The sequence below is a fragment of the Salmo salar genome, chromosome ssa14 (genome assembly GCF_905237065.1).
Source record: "Salmo salar chromosome ssa14, Ssal_v3.1, whole genome shotgun sequence".
NCBI lineage: Eukaryota > Metazoa > Chordata > Actinopteri > Salmoniformes > Salmonidae > Salmo > Salmo salar.
In genome coordinates, this window is record NC_059455.1 from 65527593 (window position 1) to 65552989 (window position 25397).

General features: G+C 41.9%; 1 protein-coding gene across 3 annotated transcripts in view; it reads right to left on the reverse strand.

Annotated features, from left to right (window-relative positions):
* Nucleotides 1-25397, reverse strand: part of LOC106569929 (collagen alpha-1(XIV) chain) — a 91047-nt gene that overhangs the window by 15391 nt on the left and 50259 nt on the right. For all 3 annotated transcript variants that reach the window (XM_014141684.2, XM_014141686.2, XM_014141687.2), the window contains 22 exons: nucleotides 23392-23538; nucleotides 21207-21281; nucleotides 19447-19586; nucleotides 18785-18908; nucleotides 17576-17719; nucleotides 17247-17411; nucleotides 17103-17141; nucleotides 16580-16718; nucleotides 15835-15977; nucleotides 15398-15507; nucleotides 12843-13001; nucleotides 10544-10621; nucleotides 10167-10253; nucleotides 9864-9917; nucleotides 8491-8586; nucleotides 7705-7758; nucleotides 6224-6277; nucleotides 4586-4639; nucleotides 4218-4289; nucleotides 3173-3208; nucleotides 852-918; nucleotides 449-637 (listed from right to left, as the gene is read on the reverse strand). In XM_014141684.2, coding sequence (XP_013997159.2) covers nucleotides 449-637; nucleotides 852-918; nucleotides 3173-3208; nucleotides 4218-4289; nucleotides 4586-4639; nucleotides 6224-6277; nucleotides 7705-7758; nucleotides 8491-8586; nucleotides 9864-9917; nucleotides 10167-10253; nucleotides 10544-10621; nucleotides 12843-13001; nucleotides 15398-15507; nucleotides 15835-15977; nucleotides 16580-16718; nucleotides 17103-17141; nucleotides 17247-17411; nucleotides 17576-17719; nucleotides 18785-18908; nucleotides 19447-19586; nucleotides 21207-21281; nucleotides 23392-23538 — 2226 coding nt within the window. The remainder of the gene's footprint in view (nucleotides 1-448; nucleotides 638-851; nucleotides 919-3172; nucleotides 3209-4217; nucleotides 4290-4585; nucleotides 4640-6223; nucleotides 6278-7704; nucleotides 7759-8490; nucleotides 8587-9863; nucleotides 9918-10166; nucleotides 10254-10543; nucleotides 10622-12842; nucleotides 13002-15397; nucleotides 15508-15834; nucleotides 15978-16579; nucleotides 16719-17102; nucleotides 17142-17246; nucleotides 17412-17575; nucleotides 17720-18784; nucleotides 18909-19446; nucleotides 19587-21206; nucleotides 21282-23391; nucleotides 23539-25397) is intronic.

Genomic DNA, 25397 nt, shown 5'->3' on the forward strand with positions numbered 1-25397 from the left:
TGTGTCAGCATGCATTACGCCTGGCCCACCACAGGAGTCGCTAGAGCTTCGACAGAGCCTGGACTTGAACCAGGATCTCTAGTGGCACAGCTAGCACTGCGGTGCAGTGCCTTAGACCAATGTGCCACTCGGGAGGCCCTCCCTCACTGGATTATTGACCCCTGCCTGCCCTGACCCTGAGACTGCCTGCTGTTCTGGACCTTTTGCACCTTCTCTGGATTACTGACCTCTGCCTGCCTTTGACCTGTCGTTTGCCTGCCCCGTACTAGAAATACATGTTTGTTTCTTCGACACTGTCTGCATCTGGGTCATACCTGAAACCTGATAAATGATGTTTTCTTACGTTACCTGGCAGTATCATTTACTGTAATAAGCTTATGGCATAAGTTACATGACTATATCTTTACTTGAAAGCTTAAGTTAAATCGGAGTCTTCTCTATACAGTACCTCTGGCTCCTGGTTGTCCATTTTCTCCGTTGGACCCGGGGAACCCTGGTCTGCCCGGGGGCCCCTGCTCTCCCTGTGGTCCTGGGCCGCCCTGCCGCCCGGGCTCTCCTGGGGGACCTGGAACGGTGCGGACGGAGACAGGTGCGCTGGGGATGTGGTTAAGGATGGAGCTGTAGCGAGCCATGTGACCTGTGGGACAGACGTCAGACAGAAGTCAGTGGCGCATGAATGGATGCCAATGGCAAAAAACCCTCACACCTTCATAGACAACACTCACATTTTCATGTACTGTATACCCCTTCCACAGAATACACTTAACACTCAAAGACACAAGACCTGTGTAATCACACATCCACACACACACAGGAAGAGAGCCAGATGGAGGATAAAAAAAATGACTCACTCTGTATCAGCTGCTCACAGACCTGCCGGGCGATTGCTTGGACCGATGCCTGGGATTGCAGGTCACCCTGGAGAGGAAAAAACACATGGTGACACCAAGTCCATGGCTACACTCCAACCTGTTTTATCGTCACCACAGGTAAAATATCCTCCACCATTACTTAGGAAACAAGGCTGCCGGCCATGAATTTGGCATCAACTCTTTTAACTGGAAAACATTGCTGTTGTGGCCAAGCCTAGATGTTGCCTTTTGAGCCTTGTCTAAAAACCTTATTAGCCATTCAATGTTTGCTGTTACGGGCGACACCAATCCGTAAAGTACTTAACACTAGAACAATAGCTCTTTAAAATATACTGCTCAAAAAAATAAAGGGAACACTTAAACAACACATCCTAGATCTGAATGAAAGAAATAATCTTATTAAATACTTTTTTTTTACATAGTTGAATGTGCTGACAACAAAATCACACAAAAATAATCAATGGAAATCCAATTTATCAACCCATGGAGGTCTGGATTTGGAGTCACACTCAAAATTAAAGTGGAAAACCACACTACAGGCTGATCCAACTTTGATGTAATGTCCTTAAAACAAGTCAAAATGAGGCTCAGTAGTGTGTGTGGCCTCCACGTGCCTGTATGACCTCCCTACAACGCCTGGGCATGCTCCTGATGAGGTGGCCGATGGTCTCCTGAGGGATCTCCTCCCAGACCTGGACTAAAGCATCCGCCAACTCCTGGACAGTCTGTGGTGCAACGTGGCGTTGGTGGATGGAGCGAGACATGATGTCCCAGATGTGCTCAATTGGATTCAGGTCTGGGGAACGGGCGGGCCAGTCCATAGCATCAATGCCTTCCTCTTGCAGGAACTGCTGACACACTCCAGCCACATGAGGTCTAGCATTGTCTTGCATTAGGAGGAACCCAGGGCCAACCGCACCAGCATATGGTCTCACAAGGGGTCTGAGGATCTCATCTCGGTACCTAATGGCAGTCAGGCTACCTCTGGCGAGCACATGGAGGGCTGTGCGGCACCCCAAAGAAATGCCACCCCACACCATGACTGACCCACCGCCAAACCGGTCATGCTGGAGGATGTTGCAGGCAGCAGAACGTTCTCCACGGGCGTCTCCAGACTCTGTCACGTCTGTCACGTGCTCAGTGTGAACCTGCTTTCATCTGTGAAGAGCACAGGGCGCCAGTGGCGAATTTGCCAATCTTGGTGTTCTCTGGCAAATGCCAAACGTCCTGCACGGTGTTGGGCTGTAAGCACAACCCCCACCTGTGGACGTCGGGCCCTCATACCACCCTCATGGAGTCTGTTTCTGACCGTTTCAGCAGACACATGCACATTTGTGGCCTGCTGGAGGTCATTTTGCAGGGCTCTGGCAGTGCTTCTCCTGCTCCTCCTTGCACAAAGGCGGAGGTAGCAGTCCTGCTGCTGGGTTGTTGCCCTCCTACGGCCTCCTCCACGTCTCCTGATGTACTGGCCTGTCTCCTGGTAGCGCCTCCATGCTCTGGACACTACACTGACAGACACAGCAAACCTTCTTGCCACAGCTCGCATTGATGTGCCATCCTGGATGAGCTGCACTACCTGAGCCACTTGTGTGGGTTGTAGACTCCGTCTCATGCTACCACTAGAGTGAAAGCACCGCCAGCATTCAAAAGTTACCAAAACATCAGCCAGGAAGCATAGGAACTGAGAAGTGGTCTGTGGTCACCACCTGCAGAACCACTCCTTTATTGGGGGTGTCTTGCTAATTGCCTATAATTTCCACCTGTTGTCTATTCCATTTGCACAACAGCATGTGAAATGTATTGTCAATCAGTGTTGCTTCCTAAGTGGACAGTTTGATTTCACAGAAGTGTGATTGACTTGGAGTTACATTGTGTTGTTTAAGTGTTCCCTTTATTTTTTTAAGCAGTGTATAATTGCTGTGAAGTAGAAACCCTTTTTCTACACCTGAGTAACACGGCTCTAAAGCTTTAGCTTATAAGGTATACAAAATGTGTTCTGGTTGCAGTACAACGTGTGATATTTCTCTTCAGAAAACTTGTTGTAATGGTAACTGTTTACTGTCAGACTGTCACGAGAACCCCTATAACCCCAAGCTGAGGAGCAGCAATTACTTGAAAGGAGGGCATTACTTGTTTTGAACATTGATGTTAAGAACAGTACTTACGCCACATAATTATATTATACAGAACAAGGTAAGTATCATAAGATATCTCAATTCAATTTAATAAATGCTGTTTTGGCATGAATGGGTGGTTGCCACTGCTGCCAAAGCAATATGTTTGTTATCTCTATGACTTACTCTTTCTCCCTTCTCTCCTTTGTTTCCGGCAGGACCCTGCAACAGAACAAGAGGCAGAATGACAATGGACATAAAATAATGAAGTAAAACTGTACAAATTGTTTGAGTTGTCAATTGCTGTTGTCATCTTTTTGCTAAAGTCATTATTTGCACCCTGGCATAACCATTTATCTGCAAAGGTCATATAATAACTATGCAGTACCAGTAATTACATAGAGGCACTACTATGTAATAACTGCTAACCTTCTCTGGCTCTTGGTCTTTGGTTGGACAGCTTATTAGCTGTCCTACAAAATTAATGTAGATAATCTTGTGAGGAAGCTTAACTGTAATTGGGATTTTATTCTCGTAACAAGGCTTGCTTCCCATTTGAGGCTAGAAAGATGCTTGTTCAAGCCACTTTTCTTTCTGAAATTGATTATGGTGACTTAATATACAGTGCATTTGGAAAGTATTCAGACCCCTTGACTTTTTACACGTTTTGTTTTTCATGTTACAGCCAAATTCTAAAATTGATTAAATTATGTTTTACTCATCAATCTACACACAATACCCCATTATGACAAAGTGAAAACAGGTTTTACTTCACTGTATAGTTCCTTAAATGATTTTCCCTGTCTCTGAATATCCCCATTGAACTGTTATTCTCTCTCCCAGATCCTTACACATACACATAGAAATATGGCATATTCCTGACCATGTGACCTGCCCTAGAATAATGCCTTGTGTTCGTTATAGTGTGTAACTTTCGTTGGTCAAGTCATGCAGTCAGGAAAAACTCTGGGTCAAATTATGATAGATACACTGTACTGTAGGACTATGTACAATATATTTATATACTATATGTCTTTGCTGTCTCCCAAGACCTCCCTCCCTAATCCTAAACACAGCGGGCAAAGCTGATTGAAATGACATCCTACTGACGTATCTTGTTGTAATGATGCAATTTCAATCAGTTCTGCTTGCTGGGTATTTCCTCAGCTAGTGGGTCAGCTCTGCTTCAGTAGTAGTAACATGCATGGACATAGAGGTTCAGATAACTCACAGGAGGTCCCTGGTTTCCCAGTGACCCTGGAGGTCCACTTGACCCTGGTGACCCAGGAGCTCCTGGAGTGCCCTGTGGGTGAAACCCAAACAAACAAATTGTCATCTCACTGATTGAGCAATCACTCAAACGTACAATGTGTAACTTTAGTTTTTCCATTTGTAACTTGAGGTACTACAAAACATTTGGCCAAGAAGCAAAAAAGAAAACAGTCACATTCGCCAAGGAGCACAAACAATTAACCTACAGGGACAGTACCTTTGACAAGGAAGTATTGTAAATTGCAGATTTAATTTTACAATTCATTGACATCAAATCAAATTAATTCATCAGTTCCTGATGCTAAATCCACAAACAATCATACTTACTATCGTCCCTGGAGGTCCTGTTCGCCCCTGGGGTCCATCTTTACCAGGAAGTCCCTGTGGAAAAGTGTTACAAGTACATACTAATGCCTATGAGACAGTGCTATTATGGCAGCTCATATACCACGACTTCATATTCACATAAATCTATTCCTTTTGATTACAATGCTTTCAGAAAGTATTCAAACCCCTTGACTTTATCCACATTTTGTTACATTAGTCTTATTCTAAAATGGATTAAAAAAAATTCCCTTCGTCAATCTTCACACAATACCCTATCATGACAAAGCAAAAACAGGTTTAGACATTTTTGCAAATTTATGAAAAATAAGAAACTGAAATATCACATTTACATAAGTATTCAGACCCTTTACTCAGTACTTCGTTGATGCACTTTTGCCAGTTATTACAGCCTTGAGTCTTCTTGGGTATGACACTACAAGCTTGACACACCTGTATTTGGTGAGTTTCTCCCATTCTTCTCTATAGATCCTCTCAAGCTCTGTCAGGTTGGATGGGGATGGGGAGCATCGCTGCATAGCTATTTTCAGGTCTTTCCAGAGATGTTAGAGCGGGTTCAAGTCCGGGCTCTGGCTGAGCCACTCAAGGGCATTCAGTGACTTGTCCCAAAGCCACTTCTGTGTTGTCTTGGCTGTGTGCTTAGGGTTGTTGTCCTGTTGGAAGGTAAACCTTTGCCCCAGTCTGGGGTCCTGAATGCCCTGAAGCAGGTTTTCATCAAGGATCTCTCTGTACTTTGCTCCGTTTATCTTTCCCTCGATCCTAACTAGTCTCTCAGTCTCTGCCGCTGAAAAACATCCCCACAGAATGATGCTGCCACCACCATGCTTCACCGAAGGGATGGTGCCAGGTTTCCTCCAGACGTGATGCTTGGCATTCAGGCCAAAGAGTTCAATCTTGGTTTCATCAGACCAGAGAATCTTGTTTCTCATGGTCTGAGAGTATTTTAGGTGGCTTTTGGCAAACTCCAAGCGGGCTGTCATGAGCCTTTTACTGAGGAGTGGCTTCCGTCTGGCCACTTTACCATAAAGGCCTGATTACTGGAGTGCTGTAGAGATGGTTGTCCTTCTGGAAGGATCTCTCATCTCCACAGAGGAACTCTAAAGCTCTGTCAGAGTGACCATCATCGGGTTCTTGGTCACCTCCCTGACCAAGGCCCTTCTCCCCGATTGCTCAGTTTGGCCGGACGGCCATCTATAGGAATAGTCTTGGTGGTTCCAAACTTCTTCTCTTTAAGAATGATGGAGGCCACTGTGTTCTTGGGGACCTTTAACGCTGCAGATATTTTTTTTATACCTTTCCCCAAATCTGTGCCTCGACACAATCCTGTCTCAGAGCTCTACGGACAATTCCTTCGACCTCATGGCTTGGTTTTTGCTCTGACATGCACTGTCAACTGTGGGACCTTATATGTCCAATCAATTGAATTTACCACAGGTCGACTCCAATCAAGTTGTAGAAACATCTCAAGAATGATCAATGGAAACAGGATGCACCTGAGCTCAATTTCGAGTCTCACAACAAAGGGTCTGAAAACTTATGTAAATAATAACAAAATGTGGAAAAAGGGAAGAGGTCTGAATACTTTCCGAGTGCACTGTAAACAGACCGACAAGACCTTACCCTTGTTCCTGTTTGTCCCAATCGACCTGGTGACCCAGGAGATCCAGGAATGCCCTGCAACCGTAGAGAGAAAACAAAAAGGTGAACACCATCCCAACCATGAAGGACGGGGGTGGCAGCATCATGTTGTGGGGGTGCTTTGCTGCAGGAGGGACTGGTGCACTTCACAAAATAGATGGCATCATGAGGTAGGAAAATGATGTGGATATATTGAAGCAACTACTCAAGACATCAGTCAGGAAGTTAAAGCTTGGTCGCAAATGGGTCTTCCAAATGGACAATGACCCCAAGCATACTTCCAAAGTTGTGGCAAAATGGCTTAAGGACAAAGTCAAGGTATCGGAGTGGCCATCACAAAGCCCTGACCTCAATTCTATTGAAAATTTCTGGACAAAACTGAAAAAGCGTGTGCGAGCAAGGAGGCCTACAAACCTGACTCAGTTACACCAGCTCTGTCAGGAGGAATGGGCCAAAATTCACCCAACTTATTGTGGGAAGATTGTGGAAGGCTACCCAAAACGTTTGACCCAAGTTAAACAATTTAAAGGCAATGCTACCAAATACTAATTGAGCGTATGTAAACTTCTGACCCACTGGGAATGTGATGAAAGAAATAAAAGCTGAAATAAATCATTCTCTCTACTATTATTCTGACATTTCACATTCTTAAAATAAAAGTGGTGATCCTAGGCCAGTTAAGGGTGTCAGCATGAATACATTTGTATTGACAGGCTCGGATGGTTGGACCATTATCCTAACTCATTACAGATAATTAATGTTGTGAAGCCGGAGCTGTTTGTAATACACAGTCTCTTGTATGACCTTCACAGCCGTCAAAGTCAAATTCCCTCACTCAGACACAACGAGTACTGAATGCCAATGGTATGGCTCAAAGCCTATTACAAACAAAAGTATACATCTCCCAACCTCTACAGTTATTGACAGGATCCATCTTAATTGGCTCAGAGATTGATTATAATGAAAGTGTATTGCATCTTAGGCATGAGTCATTACAACAGAGGGGAAATAGCTATTGTTTTGTAAAAACTACTGTGATGTCTTGTTACGGTCCAGGCAGGCGCTGCCCATAACCACAGATCTAGGATCAGATTACCCTACCGCCAATGCTCAGATTTACCATTAGGAGGATGGAAAGATATCTGACCCTGTATCATCTACCTTCTCCTTATTACCTTATTACCTGTGCAAATCCTTTAATGCATTGAAATAAATCTGACATCACATCAACCAAACGGTAGCAGAAGCTCTTTCACTCAAATTATGCAGAAACTCTCTTACCAGAATTCAGAATGACATGTTCCCATTAACTGCTACCTTACAGAGATAGATATTCAATATGCCATTCAAAAGATCTCCCTTTGGTGCAATGGTGTCATTTGAATGTCATTTGAAGACTGAATGCCATTTTGCGATGAGGGAAAGTGTGTCTTAAAGGGCAGGAAGTGAATGGTGGTCTTTACCTGTATTCCTGGAGCGCTAGCTGCACCCTTCTCACCTCTTTCTCCTGGACCACCCTGAAGTTGGAAAAAACAACAATAAATATCAACAGCAAATATCAAGCTTATTTGGAGGCTATTTCATAAGTTGAGGTCGTCACTATCTGGTCACAGTGTGCGTTCTAACTACAAATGCCATTTGTTTCCCAAACTCTTCCAGTAGCTGTACCCTTACTTATCCCCTACCTGTCACCATAATCCTGAATTAACAACAAATAGATAATGTCTTCAATATAGCACTTCTGTATGTTATACCATCGAATACTTTACCATAGGCTGGCTTAAACATGGCCTTAGTAAAGTTAAGACATCTGGGTGTATCCTTTAATGTTTTATCTGTCATTAATTCGTCATTGATCTGTTAATACCAATGCAGGTGAAACCCAGTACTTCATATTTGACTGTTCTGTTTACAGTCTATTAGGTTATGATACATCCTCCCTCCTTTACGGCTTACGTTTAACAACATCCCTTGGGTGAGAAAGAATCAACATCTGAGTATTACAACAGCTTTTACAAGGTAGACTTTATAGCATGCCTAGGTAAATCGGGTACTGTAGCTACTGTATGTTATGTGTGTTGGGATGCTAGACTCCTCTAATATGTGCAGTATTAGATGGTGTGTGTCTGAATTAATGTATGTATGTGAATGTGTGTGTGTGTGTGTGTGTGTGTGTGTGTGTGTGTGTGTGTGTGTGTGTGTGTGTGTGTGTGTGTGTGTGTGTGTGTGTAAGCGCGCATGTGTCTTACCGGAGGGCCCATGATGGTACGTCCGCTGGGCCCCTGGGGTCCAGGAGGCCCCTGCAGCCCAGGAGTACCAGCGTCCCCAACTGGACCTATCGGCCCCTGTCACAGAGACAGAAGAACACATTGATAAAGTAGATTAGAATATAGTTAACATTTTACTATAGTTCTAGTTAAATTCCCTGCTTTCTACAGTTATTACAACAATCTAGTATCACTGGAACAAACAGAGGAAATACACACCAAATTACAAAGTACAACCTAACTGAACAGTAGTACTGTACACATTTTGGATTTACATTTAGGCCAATAATAAGATAAGATCGTCACCAGACAACATTTTAATCAACCATCTCCCTGACCACCTTCCTATGATCAAGCCATAAACTGTCCCTCTCCATCTTTGGAGGATGCATGCACTCACATGATCTGGCCACTATTGGTTAACCTAACCAGTGGTGGAAAAAGTACCCAATTATCATACTTGAGGAAAAGTAAAGATACCTTAATATAAAGTTAAAGTGAAAGTCACCCAGTAAAATACTACTTGAGTAAAAGTCTAAAAGTATTTGGTTTTAAATATACTTAAGTATCAAAAGTAATGTCATTGCTAAAATATACTTAAGCATCAGTAAAAGTATAAATCATTTCAAATGGCTTATATTTAGCAAACCAGACAGCATCATTATTTATTTTTTACGGATAGCGAGGGGTACACTCCAACACTCAGACATCATTTTATACATCTGTCAGCAACGGATGTGGCTGAAATAGCCGAATCCACTAAATTGTATATATTTTATTCCATACAACTGTCTTCATCCTTTATACATTACCTGACCCAGGTCCGGGTGTCTGAGAGGGGGCTTTAGGCTAACTCAGTGATTTAACTGCAAATCAGAGACCCGTGAGGCTGCTCTCTGTCTGTCTTGTCATGAGCCTACCAGTCGCAGGTCATTGACTTTCATGGGGGCACGTTGCATCTCCAATGAATATAAAATTCATGAGAGTAGAAAGACCGCATGGGTGCACTGCGAGGACGCCTGCATTACAAGGACCTTTACATGCTATAATAACACCCCATTCAAACACCAGTACAATTTTCTGGGACTTTCAAGACCGGTGCAATCCAAGTCTAATAGCATGAGAGAGTGAGAAATGAATAAAAGATTAGAACCTTGCAAACGGCATTTACAGAAAGAGTGGGTTTTCAGCCTAGCAGTATACAAGGGATATTTTATGGAAGAGAGGTATCCAAGAGGGTATGTGTCTGGTATCCATCAATGAGGGTATGTGTCTGCTTGTGGAATTGTTACAAGCTGCATTGACTTTCATTGTGTTTTTATTTACATGAGTGTGTGTGTGTGTATACACCGTACCACAGCTCCTGGTTCTCCACGGTCCCCTCTCCCTCCTCTGATCCCAGGTCCTCCCTGTTGATAACACAAATACCCACACACCCTCTGTCACACCCCATCAACATAAGGACCACAGACCTTAAAGACACACACTATCAACACATCCTAAACACACTATCACACACCAGGTGTATGTACTCTCCTTCCCCAAATGTCACACTGTGTTCTGTTCATCAGCCACTGAATGCAATGAATTAATTCCTAGCTTAACAACAACTGTCAGTAACACATGATACTGATTAAGGAGAGAAGGAGGGTCCTCACAGGGGGTCCAGTGGGGCCAGGGGGACCTTTGCTTTCCTGGCTGCAGGTGCAGGCACGGGGCATGGCAGGACAGTCCTCCTCCTTCCTCTTAGAGATGAGACAAATACCACAATAACATGACTGTATGACCACATGACAATACATGCAACACAAGAGTACAATGATCTAATGATTATGATAACGACCAAAGCATAATGATAATGACGATAATACTGAAACAAATAATAGAATAATGACCGCATGACAACACAATAACAAGATGACACAATATGACATCTATGACACGATCCTACGACATCCTACTACACATTACAACAAAGGTTAAGGTCATCCCACGTCAGTCAGTAGATGAGATCAGTAGTGAGGCGTGAACTCACCAAACCAGGAAGCTCACAGCACTTGTCTCGGCTGGCCCAGGACGTGCTGCAGACGATGTCAAAGGACTGCAGTTGAAACTGAGGACAAAAAGAGCAACAAACACACGCACATCTTTTTTTACATTCACTACAAACATGTTGTGTTACTTGACTAATAGTCGCTGATAGAACAAGCAGCAAGCTGTGAATCTCCTAAATAAGACCTGAGAGAAAGTATGATAATTATTCAGTACTACGCATTGCTAACAGAATTGTTGCACATCTCTTATTGAGGAGGAAGAATCTATCAATAATTGGTCTCTCCAAACAGATTGCTCTGTTTTCTCCTCCTGTGCTGAAAGGGGTCAATTTGAAAGAAAAGTGTGAAGAGTTTTTGTCAAAGAAAGAAAATGATCAAGCCTATCAGAGAGTACATCTCACTGCTATTCCAGCATGAGGATATCTGGGCTATTTATGGAACTGGGAGATTGGATATTAACCTGTCTGGGCTAGGGGGCAGTATTTTCACGGCCGGATGAAAAACGTACCCAATTTAAACAGGTTACTACTCTGGCCCAGAAACGAGAATATGCATATTATTAGTAGATTTGGATAGAAAACACTCTGAAGTTTCTAAAACTGTTTGAATGGTGTCTGTGAGTATAACAGAACTCATATGGCAGGCAAAAACCTGAGAATAATTCATGCAGGAAGTGGAAAGTCTGAGAATTGTAGTTCTTCTTTTGATTCTCTATCGAAACTACAGTGTCTGTGGGGGACGTTGCACTTCCTAAGGCTTCCATTGGCTGTCTAAAGCCTTCAGAAAGTGGTTTGATCATTTTCCTGTCACTGGGCAGAGTATAGGAGCTCATTCACTGAGTGGTCTGCCTGGCAACAAAGGGATTGGATATGCGCGGTCACGCGAGTACGCCGTTCCTTCTTTTTCTTCTTGAATGAATATGCTATTGTCCGGTTGGAATATTATCGCAATTTTACATTAAAAATAGCATAAAGATTGATTTTAAACAGCGTTTGACATGCTTCTAAGTACAGTAATGGAACATTTTGACTTTTCGTCTCTCGTTCCGCACTCGCGCGTTATGCCTTTGGATAAGTGATCTGTACGCACGAACAAAACGGAGGTATTTGTACATAAATATGGATTATTTCGAAGAAAAACAACATCTCTTGTGGAAGTAGCAGTCCTGGGAGTGCATTCTGACGAAGATCAGCAAAGGTAAGAGCATATTTCTAATACTAATTGTGAGTTTAGGTTGCCTCGAACTTGGTGGGTGTCTGAATAGCTCACCGTGATGGCTGAGCTATGTACTCAGAATATGTGCTTTCTCCGTAAAGCTATTTTAAAATCTGACACAGCGGTTGCATCCAGGGGTAGTCTATCTATAATTCTTAAAATAATTGTTATATATTTTGTCAACGTTTATGATGAGTATTTTTGTAAATTGATGTGCACATTCACCGGATGTTTTGGTGGGAATACATTTTCTGAACATCACGCGCCAATGTAAAATGTTGTTTTTTGGATATAAATATGAACTTTATCGAACAAAACATACATGTATTGTGTAACATAATGTCCTAGGAGTGTCATCTGATGAAGATCGTCAAAGGTTAGTGCTTCATTTAGCTGTGTTTTGGGTTTTATTGACACATGTCCTTGCTTGGAAAATGGCTGTGTGATTATTTTTGTCTATGTACTCTCCTAACATAATCTAATGTTTTGCTTTCGCTGTAAAGCCTTTTTGAAATCGGACAATGTGGTTAGATTAACAAGAAGTTTATCTTTAAAATGGTGTAAAATAGTTGTATGTTTGAGAAAGCTGAATTATGACATTTTGTTGTTTTTGAATTTTCCGCCCTGATATTTCACTGGCTGTGTCCCGCAGCGTCCCATCTAGCCCATAGAAGTTAAAAGTACAGTTGTTTCTATGACTTGTTTCTATTTAGTGGAAAATGGATCTTGAAGTGCTGATGTGATTATACTTCATTCAAACTCTGTCTTGATGCTGTTATAAGAATTCATAACCTAGGTCATAGGTAGTTTATCACCACTCTATTGAATACTCCATGACACTAAGCATCATACTGCACGTTAGAATTCAGCCCGACTGCACATAAAATAAGGCGAATCAAGGGGTTAAAAATGCATAGAAATCTAATTATGGAATATTGACATGGATATTGAATGGGGATGTCCTTAGAACTACAGTATATTCTAGTAATTCTACACTGATATCAAAACGTCTCCTTGTATACCCTCTCTGATCTATCTGTCACAGTGTCTGACTATAGGGCTTACCGGTGCAGAGCTGTCCTTCTTCCCCCTGGAGCGCACCATGCGTCCCAGCACCTCCAGGCCATCCGTGGTGATGTTGCCCGCTGCGGTGATGTCCTTCTCCCCCACTAGCTTACAGTCGATGACAGCCTTGGCGCTGGTCTTGCTAATAGCCACGTGCAGCTACAGGGAAAACGAAGAACCAGACCTGGGTTCAAATACTATTTTAACTTTGAGCATTTGCCAAAGCCTGCCTGGAGTGCCAGTTCGGCAGGGTTTACACTTTTGCAGCTATTCTATTGGTTCCATGGCGCCAGGCAAGCTCAATCCTAAACACAGCTAAATTATTATAGTATTTGAACACTGGTCTGTTTGGAACACAGACACAGTGCGATTGAAACATCTTATGTGCGCGTCTCAATAAATCACTGGGGAGCATTAAAGAGTTACGGTTTCAAAAAACAGACAGAGGTTCAAAGAGACACAGGCTGTAAAATTAGGACAGATTTCTGCGCGAGCATTCCACTAGTCACCCGAAAAAAAAAGAGTCGGTTTTGAAGTCTGGGGATTTCAGACGTTTTTCTACCTTTGACACGTCAAGCTTCTACTGTATGCTTCATTGGAAATGGGATGTCTCACGGTGGAATTTCAAGACATTACTCTAGCAAATATCTATTCATACCTGAATATCAACTGTAAACGTGTGTCTTTATGAAACAGCACTTTCAGCTTTGTTTGACATTGGTGCATTACTATGCTAAAGTGCTGATAAGGATGGAACTGTAGCATTTCCTTTGTATTTACCCCTTTTTTTCGACAAAAACAGATTACCGATGAATCATTTGAATTTGACGTCTTAAAAAAAAAAACACCTACTGCAATGCAAGGAGTCAGAGAAGTATCTAACCATTAGTCAAGTCTTCTTGAGAGGGAATCTAAAATGTTACCACATTATCACCAAGCCTGGTGGGCGAAGTGCTGACAAGATGACACATGAGAATACTTATGGATTGGCAGGGGAAAGAATTGCAGTAATCACTGGTGATAATTTGCTGAGGAAAAAGGCAACAGTGGGTTACATGAATCCAGGCCATAGTCACTTTCAGTCACATCAATTTCCTCCTCCCTGCATAGTTTAGTTTGTTCCAAAGTGGCTATGATTCAAATTTGCATACATTATCCTGGCAATATTTCGGGTGCCAGCTTCATTCCACATGGTTAGCATTTTTTTAAATATTTTATTTTATTTCAGCAGATAGCAAGTGAAATATGATGGCCATTTCTTGTGAACATCATAAAGGCACAGTACTACCCACACTATATATTAATGCTACAGCTACATACTGTTTAGTGGTCCTGTGTGGCTCAGTTGGTAGAGCATGGTGCATGCAACACTAACGGTTGTGGGTTCAATTCCCACTGGGGCCACCCCTAAAGCCAACTCCTCCTTTGGTCGTCTCTCCTTCCAGTTCTCTGCTGCCAATGACTGGAACGAACTACAAAAATCTCTGAAACTGGAAACACTTATCTCCCTCACTAGCTTTAAGCACCAGCTGTCAGAGCAGCTCACAGATCACTGCACCTGTACATAGCCCATCTATAATTTAGCCCAAACTACTACCTCTTCCCCTACTGTATTTATTTATTTTATTTATTTTGCTCCTTTGCACCATATTATTTATATTTTATCTTTGAACTTTCTTCAAACTACAAATCTACCATTCCAGTGTTTTTCTTGCTATACTTTATTTACTTTGCCACCATGGCATTTTTTTGCCTTTACCTCCCTTATCTCACATCATTTGCTCACATTGTATATAGTCTTATTTTTTTTATTATTTTTTTATTTATTCTACTGCATCATTGATTGTATGTTGTTTTACTCCATGTGTAACTCTGTGTTTTTGTATGTTGTCGAACTGCTTTGCTTTATCTTGGCCAGGTCGCAATTGTAAATGAGAACTTGTTCTCAACTTGCCTACCTGGTTAAATAAAGGTGAAATAAATAAATAAATGCATGAATAAAAGCATCTGCTAAATGGAATATTATATTATTATTGTGCAGCAAAAAAGTTGAAACTATTTGAATAGTCATGTGATTTAAAAAACATAAGTGATTTAAAAACTGCATCAAAAAAGGTAGGTGTTAGTCTCAGGTGCTACATCTCACTCATGGATGATAATGTAAGTTGCCAAGCAAAGTTTTGGCATCAATAGGAAGAGGATGATTATGACATTGGAAAGTGGTTGAATACTGTGCCAGTGAAAAGAAAAAACATATCCTCATTCACTTAAGCAGCAGGCCATGGATGTGGGCAAAGGTATTGTTAGAACGTAGGAGTCTACAGGCATGTCTCAGGCCTAAGGTATTGTTAGCCCTGATAACATAGGAGTCTACAGCCATGTCTCAGGGCAAAGGTATTGTAAGCTCCAATGATAGCCAGACAAGAGTAACTTAACATCACTCAACAAGCTGGCTGATAGCCAGGAAGCAGGACATTCCCTGAGGTGTTAGGGTGATGTTGCAGCAGCGTTGCACTGAGGAAGTGAGATAACAAAGAGTGTTTTTGAACTTTGACCTTGTGGAAACTGCCGTAGAAGAGCTTCTTGATCTCAGGTCCCTCGAAGGTCACAGTCTGAAACTGTCCTTTATAGTCATGGTTGAAGAAGGTGAGGGTCTTGCCACCATCTAGCGTTGGAAAGAGAACATTTGCCTAACTTTCTGCAGTTTCATAACATATTCAGTACAAACTCGAAAATAGTAAGGAATGTTCTCGTTTCAAATAGAGGAGGCATGGACGGTTTAGTAGACATGTAGCCTACTGTACATTGAGAAAATGTTTCAACATACGAATGATTTACACACAAATCATTGTGCTGCTCACAATTGATAAATGAGCAAAGACACCTGGCGAAATGTCCATTGCTTTGCCTATTTTATGACAGCAACCAAACAATAGGAACTTGACACACGGTCCCAGCTAAGTCCCAGCCCGTCCCCCGGCATTCTACTCACTGTCCAGGATGACGCCCACCAGGGGCTCGTTGTCCTTGTTGAGGATCTCCCACAATGCAAAGGGCTCCTTGGGCGTTTCAGGCAGCAGGCGGAACAGCATTGTGATGGTGTAATCGGAGGGCAAACCCTCGGGGTGGATAAACCTGGGGTGGAAAGTTTCCAGAACAATAGGCTCTAGTCTGAACATACAGTGGCTTTTGTTGTAGCACCTTCACAGAGTTCAACTGCTATCAAACACCATTTCAAAAGCTGTTTCAACTTGCCAGTTCAATTCTTTCAATAGTGTCATCCAATTCTAAAAAGAGGTAAGGAGCAGGAAGCTATTGTTTCTTCATACTGTACATGTACCACATTTGCGGCGTTATAATTTGAGAATGAGACACAAAATGACTATGTTTTCTGCGATGTGGGATTGTTGCAGATGAAGGAGAGGAAATACACTAGGTGAGGCTAGCTGTCTGTCATTATCACCACCTCTTCATTGTAATAACAGCATTTCAGGCCAAGTGACAGGAAAAGAGGATTCAATTAACGGGAGTAGAGTATGTTGTATGTTGTAAGGTGTTTTTTATGTTATCATTGGGTAAGTGGTGCCAATACTTACCGGTGTCATAGAGTAGATCATGCTCATTGTACTCACTGACGTTTTGTCGCTTTGGACAAGAGTGTCTACTAAATTCTACATGATTGATAGAAGGCAAAAATGTACTGTTATGCCTTTTAGTTAAGATGCTAGTGTCCATACTTGGTGGGCTGGGTGAGGAGGGAGTTGTTGTGCAGGCGGAAGCAGGGGAAGCTGTTGAAGGTGCCAGGCTCCATGGACACTCCTGATAAATGTCCATACATACCCTCCACCAGGCCAAACATCTCCATCATCCTGAAACCTGCAGCCACAACATAAACAACCATGAGTTGGTTTAAAAGCAGACATGTCCATGCACAGTACTACTGACAAGTAAAAATAATCTGTTTTTTAATTGTGACTGGCTCTGTTTTAATCATGACTTCTCAATACTGAGCTTCTACTTCTTATCATTAAAGATATTCTGACTTACATGTGCACTCGGAAAGATGCCATTTTACATAGTCTTAAGTCCAGAGTTTGCACTTATCTGATGTGCACTTAGCAGGAGTCAACTGTACTGTACCTGTCCAGTTTACAGTGATTTTGTGCATAAAGGTTATACTGGGGTCTGAGAGTAGAGAGGTCTTGACTGTGCCCTGTGTGCCAGGACACATGAATAAGTAAGTATGCTCCAGTCTCTAACCTGGCAAGGTACTGCCACTCATCGCCAACGAAGGACAAGCTGAAAGACAAAACATTTATGTCACTGCATGGATAACAATACACACAATAATATGCCCCCTGTTTTTTAAATAACAGATTTAGATTGTGCTCCTGTAGGACTCACTGGCAGTGGCAGCCTCACAAACAAAAGTGACCAGCTTTTCCTCAATTTTCTTGAAGGCGTCTAAATCATCCACAAAGAAAACGTGTCTCTCGCTGGGCTTGCTGGCGATGCTCACCAGCTCCCCGTAGTCCGCATCCGCAAAACCAATGGCAAAAACAATGTACCCTGTGAAAAAGGCAAGCATACAGTATTGCCAATAGTGTGTCATGTGCATGCCTAACTATAACATTTTGTTGGATTAACATATACAGATACTTTTTTTGTGTTGTAGAATGTTCTTTTCATGAACCGCATTCTATTAAATTAAATTATTGCATCATGTGCCTCACCTTCCATCTGCATCTCTTTGGAGACCTTGTTGACATCGTCCTGAGAGCGCCCGTCAGTCAACACCACCAGTACTTTGGGGATGCCCCTCCGGATACCTCCTCCCACTGTGAAGATGGTGTCTTTCACATGCCGGATGGCTAGCCCTACAGTAAGAGAATTAGAGGGTGGGATGGAGGGACAGAAAGAGAGAGGGAGGAAAGGAGGGGAAGATAAAGAAAGGAGTTACACTCAAAGCGATATCGACAGCAGGATTTTGCCAGGTTCCTTGGTAGAGGATCATGGTGTTGGGTTATCACTGCAAAAATATTCAGCAACAACACATTTTCTTCGTTATTATTCCCACCCCACCTGCAACAATACACATTACACACAAATACAGCATATTCAAAGGAGAACACAATGCAACAATTAGCATTACCAAGTGGACTTCTTCGTTGCACCCGTTTGGAGAAAAAAAATACATTGTTAGATGAATGCATTATCGCTCCCCTTGGGGATCCACTGATTAATGACAGCATCTCACTGTTCTTCGGAAGCTGGGCTTGATTACTCTGGCCTGCTTGATTACAATGACTGATTATTTTTCAGCAGGTTACAAAAGGAAAGTCAATAAAGGGAATTTCTGTTCATCTGGCATCTACAGCTGTCTCGATCGGATTCAGTCATCCTGTTAATTTACTGTTATGGTAGTCCATTTAGACATAAAAAAATGTAATAAAAAGGAACTTAAAGGGAAACTCCAAAATATTTGTACTTCATATTCATCATCTCCAGCACCACCCCAACATCAACATATGTCAGAATGGTGCATTTGTATGTTTTGTAGTAAAAAGGAAGATAAGTGTTTCCAATGACTTCATCGGTGTGCATCGTGTGATTTTGACCAATTGTGAGTAGGCATGTACTACTAATTACCTACTAATCGTTTACTAATTGGTTGATGATGTCATTGGAAACACTTATCTTCCTCGATTTTTTTTACTACAAAACATAGAAACGTGGCATTTTCACATATGTTGATGTTGGGGTGGTGCTGGAGATGTTGAATATGAAGTAGAACATTTTTTTAATTTCCCTTTAATGTATGCTTCAGAGTAATAGTATGAAAACTCTACATTGGTAGAGAGTGAATAAGGTTTGACAAAGGTTTGCCTTGATGGTCAAAACATTGTTTTTAATATAGTGAATAAGGCCCGTTGTCCACTTGCCTGTCTTGGTGTTCCCTCCCTTATAGGAGATTCGGTTAATGGCCTCCAGCAGCCTCTCCTTGTCGTCATACGAGTTGAGTTTGAACTCGGTTCTGGCATCGTCACTGAACTGGACAATGGCCACCTGACGGGAGAAAGATATTTTGAGTTCAATTGAAAATGTGGCATTTCAGAGTTTTGTGTGTGTGTGTGTGTGGGGGGGGGGTAGTAAATGAGTGGACTAATAATGGACGGCATAAATGTATTGTTCATAAAAGCACATGTGACACATAGTCAAACATAGGTGTTCCAAGACCATTTATGACAATTTATTTGAGTATATCACTTCCAAGATAAAGTACAGTACTGTACAGACGTAGGATCGTAATTTGAGCCAGTTTGGTACAGCAGGAAAATAATCCGGCAGCAACAGGAAATAGGAACTATTATGTGGATTATAATTAATGAACATTTTTGTAGAGATTGATAAAAAAATGTCACAAGGGAAAATAAAGTCTGAAATGTCAAACTTCAGAAGCCTTTTAAAACCTCAAATACACTACAAGTTTTATATTTCCTGGATTGATGGAAAGTTATCCTGCAACAGGGTGATCCAGTTAAGATCCTACATCTGTAAGTGCTAGCTGGCCACAGGACCATTGGTTGGTCTAGTCAATCTTTACCTGAGTGCCATCTGGTCCAATGATGTCGAGGGCTCCTGTGGTGCTGTACAGGAAGCGGATGATTTTCAGGAAGTTGTCATCCCCGATGCTCCAGGAGCCGTCCACTAGGAATGCCAGGTCTGCCTTGGCCGCCTTGCAAACTGTCAGGAGAGAAAAAGGGAGAGAGAGGAGAGAGAAAGAGAGAAGTACATAAAAGTAGGCGCAGGGAGGAGGAAGAATGTTGAGATGAGGAAAAAGGGGAGAGGGATGAGGAGTGAGAAAAGGAGAAGAGGGTAGAGATTGGAAGAGTGAGAGAAAGTAGTACACAAACAGAGAAAGAGACAGAGGGAGACAGAAAAGGACATTAACATTTCCAAGCCAATTAGAACATGCTCTTTTCAAGAGCAATTTAAATTCAATGCAAACAATAAGAGTTCTGATAGACAGCATATATAGAGGTAATACAAACGGACACTAGCCTCAGCAGGCAGCAGTGGAAGAATCACAATGGACAGTGGAGAGAGCGTTCTCTTTCTCCACAGGTTACGAGAGAGGAGCTGTGATGATTGGCAATTATCTCAACAACTTCCCTCTCTCATACCAGGGCCAGCCAGGGTCAGATTGACCAGTATAACACCTAAGTTCCTGTTGTTTGCTTTCATTTTCTGTTCTGTTCTGCTCTGATAAAGATAATAACCAAGTTGCTAGTATGTGGGATGCTAAGTGAACTAAAAGTTGCATTTGTTGATATTTCCTAGGCCAACAATAACAATAATTAAACAATACGAATTACAGGTTTGAAAATAGACTTAGTCTGAGTTCCAACAGAGAGGGGAGTGAGTTTTCAATTAACTTTTACAAAACTCATCCCAGAAAACTGTGTAGGAAGAAAGGAAACTGCTAAGATTATTGTTCTCAAAAACAGCAAATAAAGTTAAACTTTTACATATTTTCTACATGTTATATCTTCAGATAATATTATGTTGCATGTGTTCATTGGAGAATTGTAAACTCTGAAATATTCTGACTTGATACAAGACTGTAACACAAGTTCCGGCTTACAGTATTATCTCAGAATCAAAAGCTCATAATGGGACCATTTTTAGAAGTCTGAAAAGATTTGTGATTATTCCAGAAGCACATTAAACAGCTTTACTATCATTTCAGACGTCTGCAGTCATGACTGCAATAGACACTGCGTATATGAACTTGTATTAGATTCACAAATTTGTGTCAGGAGTCATTTGAGGTTTGAATGTCAGTCAGGGACCGGTTGAAAATTGACCCAGCAACTTGACAGAGTGATTTCCATGGTAACTGCCTGTTCTGAGGGATCTCTGATTTACCTTTAATATCTTTGGTCCTGACTGCGCTAGTGCTAGTTATTCCATTGGGGGCATTGCCTGGAAGCCAAAGCCCTTCGAATTTCCTTGAGGTTAATGCCACTCAAAGTGAGTTGCACACAAATACATGTGTAGATAATCTACCATAGGGGATATCTCTACAGTATATGTTCGCCAATGCCTGGTGACTTGTGAGCATTCGGGTGCAAAATGGCTACAATACACCACCCAGGTAGATATTTACAGTGGTGGTGGACAGTATGAGTTCCCTTTACCCCATTTAGGTACATGAAGTGCTTTGAGACCAAGCCAAAAGCACTATAGCAGAGCGTCTGCTAAATGACGTAAATGTAAATGTAATTGAAATACCCTCTTATTAGAAGAGTGCACCACAATTGGACCCACAGGTATTTGTTAACAACAGGCCTTTTGTCTTACCTTCCTTGACTGAGGGTATACTGGGAGGAGCGGTCGTAGTGGGTGGTCTGGTGGGTGCCAGGGTGGGAACAGGGACTGCATGAAAGCAATGACATAAGACACACACAAATCATTATAACATCCTTATTACATGTCTATGTCACCTCACCTGGCAAACATGCTTGGTGAGGCTTTCATTTATAGTAAAAACACAGAAGATACCTCATTGATACCACCATCAAACATAATATATATAATCAGTCGGATGATAGAAGAATCAGAAGGAATTAAGAGAGCGAATCCGAGATGGTAGCTTATGCTTAGCAGCATGCTGAGTTTATGATTAAGTTACCTATGTAATTTTCTAGCTTGATCACTACCAACAGCGGCAGTCAAATTGAAATGAATTGTACCGTTTTTTTCTAGCTCAGAAACCCTGCTGAAAACCACATAGCTGAATTACTACGGCGGTAAAGTCTACCTCAAACTGGGAATTACTTTTGATGGCAGCCTGGGGAAACGCAGGACAATTTAAAAAGGCCTTTAAGCTGTAATTTGTATCAAAACAAAGCTATAAATCGATGTCTAAACTCAACGTAAATCAACTCAATGCAAACAAATGCCTGGTTGGTTGGAGAGAGTGCCTTGATTACTGTTGTGAGTTGGCCACAGAACCAATCACAATTCATTCCTAATCAAATCAAATGTTATTGGTGAAATACACATGGTTAGCAGATGTTAATGCGAGTGTAGCGAAATGCTTGTGCTTCTAGTTCCGACAGTGCAGGGAGGCATTCAAGTGCCTCCCAGGAGGCTAATAATGTTGTGAAAATGTTGTGATTGTCTGTAAATCATGCGGCTGTATGTTTGGTTTGGATAATGTTCTAAGAATGTTGCTACAGTGTAGATTGAATCATTTTTAGTACAAGTATGTTCTCAGTGTTTTGTCCATGTTGAGAAATGTGTAAATTGTTCTTAGGCTTCTTATCAGCTCCCTGTGGACTCATGTTGTAACTAATGTTGTCACAACATTGTGACAATGCTGTAACTATGCTGTGAGAATAGTATGTAGCAAATTGGTTGTAGTAGCACTGTATGTCGCAAGTAGAGTAAAGAATACTAAGCAGCTAGACCAGGGGTAGGCAACTAGATTCAGACACTGGTCGTTTTCTGTCGGAAAGAATGGTCAGAGGGACGGAACATAATTCTAATCATTTGTATACTGCAAATTGACCACAACTAAGCCCTAAAAGAGATTGTATTTCAAAATAACAATAATTTCATACCTAGATTACACTGAGACACGATCACATACGTCTATTTTTTTATTTGTGGTGATGGGGGTCACCTTGGGGTCATGATAGGGGCTGCACCAAATGATTTATGTATTATAATAATTGATTATGCTTATGTTGTATTAATAGAAGGGGAAGGGCTATAAGACCCTCCCCCACTACATTTATAGGGTCCTGGACTATAGATTAGCAATATAAGGTTTAATACTCTTCCACAGTTCTTTTCTAGTCTTTGCCTCTTATTGAAACGGTCTGAGCAGATGTGTGAGCCATTGCGGTCAAAACTGGGTGTCTGTGAGAAAGCGCCTCAAGGCTAAAAGAGATAGACACAGACCCCTGCAGGGGAGTAAATAGATAAGAGACAAGTAAGACATACCACTGTAAGCCACACGTTAATGGAAAACTACTGCTGAGCCCTTAGAAAACACTGAACTATTGTTTTCTCCTGCAAGTTCGTATAACTGTATATGCATGGGCTTAGTCTCATGAGTAGAAGGTGTTGACGTAGGCAGTTACATCACTAGGGGTTGACTGTAAGTATCACCAATAAGCCAATGATTGACAAGAAACAAGGAACCAAGCCCGACTGTGGGGATACTTAGGAATAGATTTCGTAAATTAAACACATTTTTAGCTGGTGATTTTACAGTCAAATATTTTTTACTAAAAACTTTGGAGGGCCAAAATATATTTTGGGTGCCGGTTATGGCCCGCGAGCGGCCTGTTGCCAACCCCTAAGCTAGAATGTTGAGGCTGGGTGACAGCGACAGGTCTTTACAGTGGTGATGTTGGAACTTATGTTGTCACAACATTGTCACAATATTGTAAGAAACCTTTCTGAGAATAGTAGCAAGTCGGTTGTAGGGCTATCGTAGAGTGTACACTAAGCAGCTGTTAAGGAGGACACCTACAGGTCTTCTCTGTGGTGGAGACTGCAGGTCCCTCTGTGTCCTGGAGTTGGGCGTACACACTGATCTTGTACTGCGTGTTAGCTGTCAGGTCATTGAAGCAGTGCCGGGTGGTTCCTCCTCCCAGCCTTGCCTCCTGCTTATATCCATCTAAAATGAAGACAGAATTACCATCACATACTGTACATAGTTTACCACTAGTTACCATCACAATCAATGCTGTTGTCATCAGCAGGAGCATGTTCACCATAGAAATGTATGTAATGAATTCCAATTCTTAGAATTCCAATTCAAAGATGTCCACATTCTATGGTACAAACTCGCTTCCAGGGTTTGGGTCTACCATATTTCTTTAAAGGGATACTCCGGGATTTTGGCAGAGGCCCTTTATCTATTTCCCCAGAGTCAGATGAACTCGTGGATAAAAAAATGTATGTCTCTGTGTCCAGTATGAAGGAAGTTAGACATAGTTTCGCGAGCCAATGCTAAATAGCGTTAACAAAATTAATAGAAGTCTATGGGGTATCTAGCAAAGCAAGCTAGTAGATACACATAGACATTTCAGTCATTGCACTAACGCTAGTTAGCATTGGCTCGGAAAACTACCTCTAACTTCCTTCATACTGGACACAGAAACATAACATCTGACAGTGCATTCGGAAAGTATTCAGACCCCTTGACTTTTTTCTAAATTTTGTTATATTACAGCCTTATTCTAAAACGGATTAAATTGTTGTTTTTTTCTCATCAATCTACACACATTACCCCATAATTACAAAGCAAATACAGGTTTTTTTTTAATTTTGCAAATAAAAATGTAGGCAGCGATTACAGCCTCGAGTCTTCTTGGGTATCTAAGATGGCGCCGACAGAGAGGGCTTCCTCGCTTCTTACTCTTAGGAAACTTTGCAGTATTTTTTTTTTTTATGTATTATTTCTTACATTGTTAGCCAGGAAAATGTTTTGTGTTATTTCATACAGCCGGGAAGAACTATTGGATATCAGCGCGATGGTAACTCACCAGCACTACCAGCATTACGACCAGGAATACAACTTTCCCGAAGCGGATCCTTTGTTTGCACCCCCAGGGCAATTGAACTGATTCCAGAAGCCGACCCAAAATGATGCCGGCGGAGGAGAGGTACTTGAAGTGGTCTTCTAGTCCGATTTAGGAGGTGCACACACCACCCACCGCTTCCGAGTATATTACTCGCTAATGTTCAGTCTCTGGATAATAAAGTTGATGAGCTCAGGGCGAGGGAGAGACATCAGGGATTGTAACATACTCTGCTTCATGGAAACATGGCTCTTTCGGGATATACTGTCTGAAGGGCGGGGGTGTATGTTTCATGATTAACGACTCATGGTGTAATTGTGATAACATACCTCACAAGCAAATGCGGACCGTATTATCACCGTATTATCTTTGGTTATAGTTACGTCCGTGTATATCACCCCTCAAGCTGATACCACGACAGCCCTCAAAGAACTCCACTGGACTTTATGCAAACTGGAAAACACATAACCTGAGGCTGCATTTACTGTAGCTGGGGATTTTAACAAAGCAAATTTGAGAAAAAGGCTGCCGAAGTTCTATCAACATATCGACTGTGGTACTCGCGCTGCCACAACACTCGACCACTGTTACTCAAACTTCCGGGATGCCTACAAGGCCCTCCCCCGACCTCCTTTCGGCAAATCAGTTGTACCCACTGTGACTATTAAAACCTACCCTAACCAGAAACCGTGGATAGATGGCAGTATTTGAGCAAAACTAAACGCGCGAACCACCGCATTTAACCTCTCTGACCAAGGTCCTTCTCCCCCGATTGCTCAGTTTGGCCAGGCGGTCAGCTCTAGGAAGAGTCTTGGTGGTTCCAAACTTCTTCCATTTAAGAATGATCCAATCAAGTTGTAGAAACATCTCAATGATGGAAACATGATACACCTGAGCTCAATTTCGAGTCTCATAGCAAATGGTCTGAATAAATATGTAAATAATTTCAGTA